The 10,629-nt window shown below is 36.8% G+C and overlaps 1 protein-coding gene across 9 annotated transcripts; it reads left to right on the top strand.

The window, feature by feature from the left end:
• The first annotated feature begins 1,626 nt into the window (after positions 1-1,626).
• Positions 1,627-10,276, top strand: LOC134198659 (farnesol dehydrogenase-like). 9 transcript variants are annotated; one of them, XM_062673093.1, is made up of 7 exons: positions 1,627-1,688; positions 2,401-2,501; positions 3,911-3,949; positions 5,037-5,178; positions 6,605-6,734; positions 7,653-7,778; positions 10,189-10,276. In XM_062673093.1, the coding sequence occupies exons 1-7, from the start codon at positions 1,639-1,641 to the stop codon at positions 10,231-10,233; spliced, it is 633 nt and encodes a 210-aa protein (XP_062529077.1). In that variant the 5' UTR covers positions 1,627-1,638; the 3' UTR covers positions 10,234-10,276. The 9 variants fall into 9 exon arrangements, with proteins under 9 accessions (XP_062529077.1, XP_062529071.1, XP_062529075.1 ...); XM_062673087.1 differs by lacking the exon at positions 1,627-1,688 and adding an exon at positions 1,691-1,739 and having other exon boundaries at positions 2,365-2,501; positions 3,784-3,949; XM_062673091.1 differs by lacking the exon at positions 1,627-1,688 and adding an exon at positions 1,691-1,739 and having other exon boundaries at positions 3,784-3,949.
• The last annotated feature ends 353 nt before the right edge of the window (positions 10,277-10,629 follow it).

The following is a 10,629-nucleotide window of genomic DNA, read 5'->3' on the forward strand; positions in this document are numbered from 1 at the left end:
TTTGTGCCCCACCGATTGTCAGCGTGACGGCATATGTGGCCGGCCCACTTCCACTTATTCCGAGCAATCACTTTGGCTATGTCAGTCAAAACAGTTCTTCTGCGGATTTCGGTATTGCGCACTCTATCCCGTAGAGAAATGTTCCATGGCTCTTTCCGTGACTTGCACACAAAGTGCACATACTACACCTGTATATTGCGTTTCGATTATTTGCAAGAAACTGAAGCGAATCGTCACATATACGCTAAGGTTAAGGCTTCTCGGTAAACAACCCTAATTAATAATGTATTTTAGGTATCGTGATTGTGAAATAAATGAAATGAGATTTCGCTATGGCACAGCACAGGACACTGGCCGATTTAGGGGTAGTTTTTTTTCTCCGACATTCGTTCATCTCCTTTCCGAGGGCGTGTGAGGATGATTCCCTAATGAATTTCTTTAGAATGAAATAGATATCGTTTTTAAAAGTGAATGAATTTTCAAGTCAGTTTGTGAACAGTGTCGATGCATAGTGTTAGGTTGTAGGTTAAGGTGCAAATGTTCCTATGAATGTAATTAACAGATGTGTATGAATACGCCGCTATAATGTATGTATAGATGACCATTTCAATTTTAGCCTTGTCGAAATTCGTTTAGATTGGAAAATTTTCTATTAACATACAACTAATTATGATTAATAAAATATACAATTTTAAAAGAGTATTTTTATTTATTTATCATCATAAAACATGAAGTAAATGTTTTTAGTAATATACGCCAGTGCTGCATGCAAGCTCACTGAGTTTCTCGTCGGATCTTCTCAGTGGGTCGCGTTTCCGATCCGGCGGTAGATTCTGCGAAGCACTGCTCTTGCTAGGGTTCGTGTTAGCAACGACATCAGGTTTGAGCCCCGTGAGCTCACCGACTAGTTAAGGTTACGCTGAAATAGCCTCTCAAGGCTATTTATTAGTTTAGGTAGGGAAAAAAAAGCTGCAATCACCAAGCAAAAACCAAAAAATAATAATAACTTTTTGCACATGTGTATTTGTTATATTTGTGAATGTTTTGTATCAGATTTAAAGTTTGATGACGTTCTAAACCGGATTCAGCCTTCAGATAATGAATGTTCCAATTGCTTGATGTTATACTAGTGGTTTGACCGCTTTCCGACTAAGTACATCATAGTATTATTAAATAGACACTATTTTAGAGATTGGTAATCTATCGGAAATAAAAATCAGAAGTTGTACATTATAGAAACTATGAAAGCGACCATTTTTGATAAAACTTGCCTTTTCGGCCTAGTGTATTTTTTTTAGTACGAGTAATCAAAGCTAAGTGATGCATGTGACTAGGGGTCGAAATGGTAGTGCAAGGTAGTGAAAGACATGGGTGGAGTGTGTGAATGACGATATGAGAGAGAGGAGAGTGTTGAGATGACGCCTGATAGAAGAGAATGGAATAGAAAAATTCGCTGTGCCGACCCTACCTAGTGGGAAGGTGGAGAAACAGAAGAATCAAAGTCAAGTGATGGTAAATTTAGATTAGATTTATCCATGCTTTTATTTTTTTAAATACATTTGTTTCCGATTTTTTTTATTTCGATACAACTGGTTTGGCTATTTTCAAGGCCAAAACAACATTTCAAAACTTATTACAATGTTGAAAAATTCCATTCCGGTTATATTAGTAGTATATTTATATAATAGGTAGTATATTTTTTGTTTCTCCATAAAATAGTTGGTACTCGAGTGTTATGTGTAAAAAAACGTTTGATTGTTTTACTGGCTCATCATAAAAATACCTTTCCCCCGGTACTAGGTTATCGTCATTTATCGTTGCCTTCTGGGAGATATCCTTTACATCAGTTTTCTTAGTACAAATCGCTAGAATATGATTTATCGGCAAATTCGTGTAATAAAAATGAAACCCGCAAAATTATAATTTGCGTAATTACTGATGGTAGGACCTCTTGTGAGTCCGCACGGGTAGGTACCACCACCCTGCTTATTTCTGCCGTGAAGCAGTAATGCGTTTCGGTTTGAAGGGTGGGGCAGCCGTTGTAACTATAATTGAGACCTTAGAATTTATATCTCAAGGTGGGTGGCACATTTACGTTGTAGATGTCTATGGGCTCCAGTGACCACTTAACGCCAGGTGAGCTGTGAGCTCGTCCACCCATCTAAGCAATAAAAAAAAAATTCATCACAACGATGTTATATAATGAGATAATAATATTCATCGGATAACGTTCGACGTGACTGGTTTTTATTAAAATAAATAGAACGAACTTATTATTCTGCCTGTAAGCTTGTGTTTTGAATAGTCAGTTATTAATTTTTTTTTATAAATTTGAGAAGCTGATTTTCGCTATATATCTATTAGTGCACTCGATGGATCGTTGGGGTGGTAAACTTGCAGTGGTTACGGGTGCCGCTTCAGGTATTGGCGCTGCCGTAGCCCAGGCTCTGGATCGAGCTGGACTCCAGGTGGTAGGATTGGACGTAAAAACGCACGTGGAGGTAAGTACAATATTGCCTTCAAAGCGTGTTTGAACAATGGGCGATCCGATGTGATACTGCCATCTTGAGGCTCTAAATGGGGATGGTCGTTCACGCTCTGATGCCCATGGACTCCGGCAACCAGTAGGCATCATGTAAGTCTTAACTTCGTAAGTGAAAAAAAAATACGTCTAAGCATTGAGCACCATAGCCCGTGGGTACTGTTATAAGTCTCCAGCAAGGACTACACTTGATACATTAAAGTCGTGTGAAACGTGTGAAACGTGTGAAAAAGCCTCGGTTTCTGAGACGCGTTTATTATCTAAATCAAGTGGTGAAAGGTTATTTGGTTTAAGCGCTATTTTTGCAACTTTACCGGAGAGCCATATAAAGTTTAAAAATTTGAAAAAATATAACATCGCAAAAAAACTTCTTCAATTGTGTCGTGGCGTGCAACCTCTTTGACAGGACATAAAACCTATAATGACTAGACATTGACAGACTAAGACAGACGTTTGAAAATAATTCGAAAATAAATGGAACGAGGGCGTACGTGACCAGCAGCGACGCAGTACAATTTTTCACTTCTGAAAAGACAGACATACAAAAAGACGAAAAAGAACGAATAATAATTGACCGTTCATAAATAAGATGTTCAAGTGACTTTCGACCGTTCAAGTAGTCATTCGACCGTTCAAATTGAATGGAGTAAACTTAATTGAAGTTCAATTAAAAACATCGAGCTGTTGATGGTAATACGAAATATAACGCACATTTAATTACAAAGATAAATGTAACGTAATAAGCGAAATGTCGCTTAAGCCAAATAGCCTTTCACCGCTCGAAATATAAGAGTGGATTGGTGTATAGGTAGAATAGGGTTGGCGATTAACTATATAAATTTCGTAGAGCACCCACAACAGTACCGTATAAATATTATCTTGGAGTAATAATACTGTTAATAGAAAATAAAAATTACAATATTGTACTAGATATACCTACTACAGTAGTTGATAAGAGAGTCAAATGGTATGTTTGTAAAAATAATATCAGGAAATGTAATCTGAATAAGCGCAGCGGTTCTTGGTCGAGCCTTTTTAAGAGACTCAAATCTCCGTTTCTTGATTATGGGATTGTATAATGGGTCTCTTATCGGTAACATTTGATCGCACTTCCTATGGTACATAAGGTAGAAAACACAAAAGAGTACTGTTATCTCTCTAGACCTAGAGGTTCCAAATATTCAGTAATATTAAAAATCGCTATCGCTTAAGCTAATACAAACACAGATACTAATTCACAGGCCAAGGAATCCGAAATAGAATGCAAAGGAAACATTACATCCAAATATTGCGACATCTCTAAGCTTGAAGATATTGAAAGGGTTTTCAAATGGATCGAAGATAATTTCGGATCTGTTTATGTTTTAGTAAACTGTGCCGGCATTCTTTACCAAGGACAAATAACAGGTTCGTTGATGTTAGGTATATTCACGTGCTACGAATTTCCTTAATTATTTTTTATTACGTTGCGGTATATCTATTGTTAAGTTTGTCTATAAATTATAAAAATATATTTTAAGATGAGTTTTACGCCAATCATAATGCGTTGATGATACTATGCAAGAATGCTATGAAATGTTAAAAACAAACTAGTGTAGGTACCAAGCTTTTGTGAAGTTGAAGTTTCATTTCCTCCGAAGGCTGGTGATGGTGAGTATTGATAATGGTACCCGACGGTGAGTGGACTCCATCTTCCATAGAAAATAGCGGCACCGCCAAGTCGCTAACTACCGCTTCCCAGTAATTTGTATTTCAATGAACACGCAATTATAGTTTTTATTAAATAGACAAAATTAAGAGGAAATAGACTTTTAGGTGAACTAAGGTAATTTTGAATTAAGGAATTGTTCAAGACCAGAGTACGTCATTACGTTCTGTAGCGTCATGGCTGTCTTGATGGGACACTTGATGACCCTGATAGGTTATTCTCGTACAAAGGCAATAAAAAAAAACAGGTATTCAAAATAAAATCACTACCTAATTAATGATTGGTAAAGTAGTATTCATTATAATTATAATGTAATTATGTAAAGAATAGATAAACTAAAAAGGTAGTCAGTACTTACGTAAATTAAGTCAATGGGGCTTTACAAAAACTTACTTTTTACTGGTGGTACTTTTTACTTAGCTTTTACTGGTGGTAGAACCTTGTGAGTCCGCGCGGGTAAGTACCACAACCCTGCCTATTTCTGCCGTGAAGCAGTAATGCGTTTCGGTTTGAAGGGTGGGGCAGCCGTTGTAACTATACTTGAGACCTTAGAACTTATATCTCAAGGTGGGTGGCGCATGTACGTCGTAGATGTCTATGGGCTCCAGTAACCACTTAACACCAAGTGGGCTGTGAGCTCGTCAACCCATTTAGATGGGTGCTTAGACAATAAAAAAAAAACAAAATAAAACGAAGTATCGAAAAACTTTTTTCAGTTTTGCAATGTACTTTATTTTCAATTAGACCTTTGTAGCAAATATTTTAGCGGCGCGTTTTATTTCGCAGGCGTTGGAGACAATCCTTTAAGTGTGAATCAGCTTGTCGAAACTTTGGACGTGAACTTGAAAGGGTCTATTTTATGTGCACGGACTGCTGTTGAATGCATGAAGAAATACGACATCAGCGGACACATAATTAACATTAACAGGCAAGTGTTCTAGTGCTGCTTTTGCTAGGGCTTGTGTTAGCAAATTCCTCAGGTTAGAACTCACGTTCTCGCCCGCTTAAGTTGGCATAACTCCCTAGATTACCAGCATAGGTGGGAAAAAAATATTTAAAAAAGTCACGAAGCATAGTATGTTCTATATGCGTCGATAAATCGAGAATCGTGTTTAAGTAATACCCATGTAGCGTCATTAACTCGTAATGTGAAGTGTGTTTAGTTATTATATAGGGGTTCACGAAAATCTGGGAACAATTATATGTATATAGCATGGAAAAAATTGACTTCAGCTTACTTTTTTTAATTACAACGTTTGTTCTTTCTTTTACGTCGAGATAAGTTTTTTAACTCATGGATCAGTAACCGAGTTTATGGCCTAACAAATCTGAAGCGGCTACATCTGCACATAGACATCGCAACTTGAATGCAGATCTACCATGAGACGTGGTACCGGTACTCTGCTATGATGGCATAATTACGTAAACTATAAATCTGTGTGGCTGTGATTTCTATTGAGCTTAAAGGCTTCGTCAAACAGAACGCGTACTTAGCGCGCGCCAAACTGACGCCGCGCTATGACGCCGAGATGTGTTGTAATACTATGGTAACATACCGTCAAACAGAGCCCCAGCGCTATAAGTAGGTACGCAGCGCTCTGTCGCGGCGTTAGGACGCTTTGACGTCAGGCGCTGTAATTTCTTACAAATTTTATTTTAGCGTCCGAGTGAATGTATATTAAAATACTAGATAATGCCCGAAAAAATGATATAAATAGTTAGGAAATACCCATGCTTATACAATGCCACATCTGAATCACTCGATTTCTTAATACTTTTAAATTTTCACACTACTATCGAAAGGCACTATGATTTGGCGAAAGCGTTGCGTCAAGGAGCGTTAGACTCATCTGGTCAATTGGTGTGACATGAAAAGAGCGCGACGTTAAGTACGCGGCGCTAATCACGCGTTCTGTTTGACGAAGCCTTTACGCTTGCCTAAACATGTGTTAATGTTAATTCTCCTCCTTGAGACATTACGTTGAGTTTCCTTTGGTAACACGATTCACACATTTCTTTATTTTTTATTGCTTAGATGGGTGGACGAGTTCACAGCCCACCTGGTGTTAAGTGGTTACTGGAGCCCATAGACATCCACAACGTAAATGCGCCACCATTTTGAAAATATAAGTTCTATGATCTCAAGTATAGTTACAACGTCTGCCCCACCCTTCAAACCGAAACGCATTACTGCTTCACGGCAGAAATAGGCAGGGCTGTGGTACCTACCCGTGCGGACTCACAAGAGGTCCTACCACCAGTTACTTACCGCAGTTACAGTTACCGCATAGTTGCTCCACGGTTCAAATGCGAATGCGAATTAGCCGATAACGCCCGCTAATATCAACTTACAGTCTGGCAGGCCATTATGTGCCGTTTTCTTCGTCAATGAACCTCTACGCCAGTACAAAGTACGCGATAACCGCCTTCACGGAGACCCTTTCGCAGGAGTTGGCTCATTTCTCCAACAGGATTAAAGTTACGGTAAGTTTAGTTGATTTTTTGCACATATGTGTGTAATATTATGTAGTATAATTTAAATATATGGTATGAATTAAATGAATGAGTAATTGAAATGCCGTTTTTCACACTCCTAATTCTATTAATTGTGACTTAAGTAAGTATGGCGCTAAGAATGAGCAACTGATTCATCTGCATTCAGAACAGTGCAAGTTGCGTCATAGAGTATTCGCGCTCTGTGAATATATATATATATAACTTGTGTTTTCGTTTGTTCGTTATCTTTAGGTTTATGGGCCCCGGTAAGCACTTTTCACGAGGTGGGTCGTGACTTCGTTCAACGAGCATCGCAATAAAAAACATTAAATTAAATAGAAACTTGTCGTGTACTTATATCAGTTAAAAATGTTAACAGAATTTTTATTTTCCCTACTTAATTACCCTACCATAATTAAAACCATATAAGAAAATATATAATAATTATGAAATGAATGAATAGATATAATTTAAATGCGATAAATGTTAATCAGTCTTTGTTTCTTTAACGAAATATGCACTTATAGAAATGAGGAAAATTTGTATAGCATGGCGAATTGGGGAATTCAATTTGTTTTTTTACCTAAAAAGAACAAGAAACCTAGACTGACTTTCAAGAAAAGTTTGAGGCCAGAAAAGTTTTGCGCGGGAGGCAGCGGCTTGGCTCTGCCCCTGGCATTGCTGAAGTCCATGGGCGACGGTAACCACTCACCATCAGGTGAACCGTATGCTCGTCTGCCTACAAGGGCAATAAAAAAAAAGATAATGGATCAAAAAAAGCAACCAAAAATTTTCTTGGCACAACCAGTTTCTTTTAAGATTATTAGCCGTGTATCTCAGATTTAGGTGCTTTTTAGTGTGATCATTTTGTTAGTTCTCAAGTAATTGTTGTCATGTATTTTTTAGAGCTTATCGCCAGGGTTGACAAAAACTGAGATGGCAGCGCATATGGATGATGGCCTACCAGGCCTCGCGCAAAGCGAAGTCGCAGATGCGGTCCTGTATGTTTTGTCTACACCACCACATATTAATGTATGTATTTGATTTTTCAATTGCCTTCAAAGGCAGACGAGGGATTTGGGCTACTGGGTAGTGAGTGGCTGTCGTCACTCACGGACGTTAGAGACAATAGGAGCACAGCCAAGCCGCAGTCTACTTACTATTCAGAACTCTTTTCAAACCTCGTTTGAAGAAGGAAATGACGTAGGGCTCAGAACATGGAGGAGAGCGTATCCCAGAGTCAGATTGTAAAATAATACATTCCCCCGAAACGCATTGAAATCAAATCAAATCAAATCAAATAATTTTTATTCAACATAAATGAAAGTACATACTTGTTGAACGTCAAAAAGAACTACCGCCAATTCACAAAAACTAGCCTCCGTCTTGAGAAGAACTGGCAAGAAACTCAGCGGCATGTCTTTTTTTTTTAATATTAGACGGGTTTTTTTAAATATTAGATTTTTTTTAAATATTCATTTTTACAATGAGTATTATAACGTAACAATTATTGCAATATTGAAATGCCCGGAGCGAGCAACTCATTCCCACTTTGTGCAATCTTCTATTCTATTAGTAGCCATGTAATCTACTCAGATGGGTCGATCATAAAAAGTACCTGAACTTGAATGTTGAGTTGAACAAACAACAACACCTACAAATAATTACTTTTCTAGTTATCTACTAATTTATCTATGTATTTACAGTCATGTATCAAACAGATAGTACAATTTTCACCTCTGTCTCTCAACCAATTTTGAAATAAGTAAATGGTTTTTTCAATGTGTCATTAAACAAACAAAAGAGAAAATGTATTAAATAAAAATCAGGAAATCTATATCTCTTGCCTCATCATAGTATTTCGATAATTGGGCGACACTATTAATTTAGATTGGTTTCATTCTAGGAATTGGCATTGAGTGTTGAATCAGCTATTTTCTTTAAATCCCATGTTCGATCGCTAACAGTACATAAAAAGTACATTACTTATACTCGTTTACCTTGAAAGGTAAAACGTGTGCATTGGTTAAGATTTTGTTCAATAATGTTACAAAATCTTTTTTTTGTACGTAATTGTGCATTCCAGTTTTAATCTTACTCACATTATAAATGGGAAAGTTTTTGGGGATGTTATTTTTTACCTAGGCAGATGAGCGTATAGCCCACCTGATGGTGAATAGTTACTATCGCCCATGGACGTCAGCAATGCCAGGGGCAGAGCCAAGTCGCTGCTTACCGTTAAATGTAGGTACGTTTGTTACTTTTTCATGTAAAAAGTACTAAATAGATTTTGATGAAACTTTGCACGTAGCATGGATTGAGACATACTTTTATCGTGGTGGATAATGTAACTCGGAGAACACCGGGTACAATTTCTATAAGAAATACGGCATTTTGTTCGTTGCTACGTGATTTTTCATAACAAGATCTATAATTCGACTGGCACTTAATGGATCAGAGAGTGTCACAAATAATTTATCCCGGGAATGTAATGTGCTTTCAACGTGCTTTCTGAATTACAAATTTAACGCCAGTGAAGTCTTAGGGCACGCTTAGTTCGTAACTTCTGGTTCTGGTTATGTGTCTCTCCTATGTTCAATTTCTAGAATAAATCTTCAGTCAATCAGTCGGCTACTTGTTATTAAGTGGACCGTGAACCCAAATTCAAATTCAAATTCAAAATCATTTATTTCAACTTAGATGTCAGTATGACACACTTGTTGAATGTCAAAATACAAATAACAATGTTAACTCTACCACCGGTTCCAAACAAAGCCACAGTCCTGAGAAGAACCGGCGAAACAAACTTAACGGCCTTTTTTTGTTTTTTCTCAAAAAAATTTTAAAAAACATAAAAATATTTACAATAAAGGAAAAAACAAGTCAAAAAATACAATTAAAAAATAATAATAATTAAAAATGAAAAGGCCAGGATCGAACGCCTCATTCCCACGTAGTGCTAACTAGTTATCCCAATGTCAATTATAAAATCACTCGAATCATTGTGTAATATAACAGCTACTCATGGAAGACTAAAAATTAAAGGAATTTTAAAGAAGTTATTGACCGTCTGCAAAAGAGGGAGAGATTATCAATGCGATTTTTTTACGTGTTTGTTACCTTAGAACTTTTTTCTGGGTGAACCGAGTTTGATGATTCTTTTTTATTTGAAAGCTGCCGGTACCCATTATTTTTTTTTCGGGCACAAATTTTATCGAATTTTTTAGTCAGATCTGATTTGGTTCTCCCGGTAGGTAGTTTGATTATGGATTTTCCATAAATATCACAATGCGATTACAGTCACCTAATTAAATATCAAAATTTCAACTGTAACCATAGATTATATACACTTTATTACATCGCGAAAAACATTTATGTCAAGTAGCGGTAATTTTAAAATTGAATTCAAACAATGACAATTGAACGCGTAATTTTGTTCCAGATAAGCGAATTAACAATAACATCAGTGTTGGAGAAGAGAATCTAGCGAGTTATATCTTGTTATTCGTAATTAAATATATGCAAACAAATTTTTGTTGTTATTATGTCTTAAATACTGTAATTAAAAAACTCATGTCACGATTTTCAAGATGATAAAATTCCCAATACTTTATCACTTGTGGAAGCGCCATGATCAAGAGTAGATTTCTCCTATTTTCTTCTGCTTCTTCTACAAACATTCTGTCTCCGTTTTTGATACTGTAGATAGTCACAGTATGATAAACGTTGCATTGAGCATAATGGTTGCCGATCATGTAAGAGAAAAAGTTCTGGAAGAAGGTTTTGATCCTCAACTATACGGAGCAAACAAGGTAGTAGGCGTCTGAACGTATCCTGCTGTTTACGCTAATGCTTATATTCATCGCTATAGTTTTTAAATCAT

This window comes from Bombyx mori, chromosome 16, assembly GCF_030269925.1.
Source record: "Bombyx mori chromosome 16, ASM3026992v2".
Lineage (NCBI taxonomy): Eukaryota > Metazoa > Arthropoda > Insecta > Lepidoptera > Bombycidae > Bombyx > Bombyx mori.

Bases quoted from the DNA above. Each gene is read 5' to 3' on its own strand.
- LOC134198659 (XM_062673087.1), top strand. The intron at 5,179-6,604 runs GCAAGTGTTCTA...ATCAACTTACAG, and splicing joins CACATAATTAACATTAACAG to TCTGGCAGGCCATTATGTGC. The intron at 6,735-7,652 runs GTAAGTTTAGTT...TGTATTTTTTAG, and splicing joins CCAACAGGATTAAAGTTACG to AGCTTATCGCCAGGGTTGAC.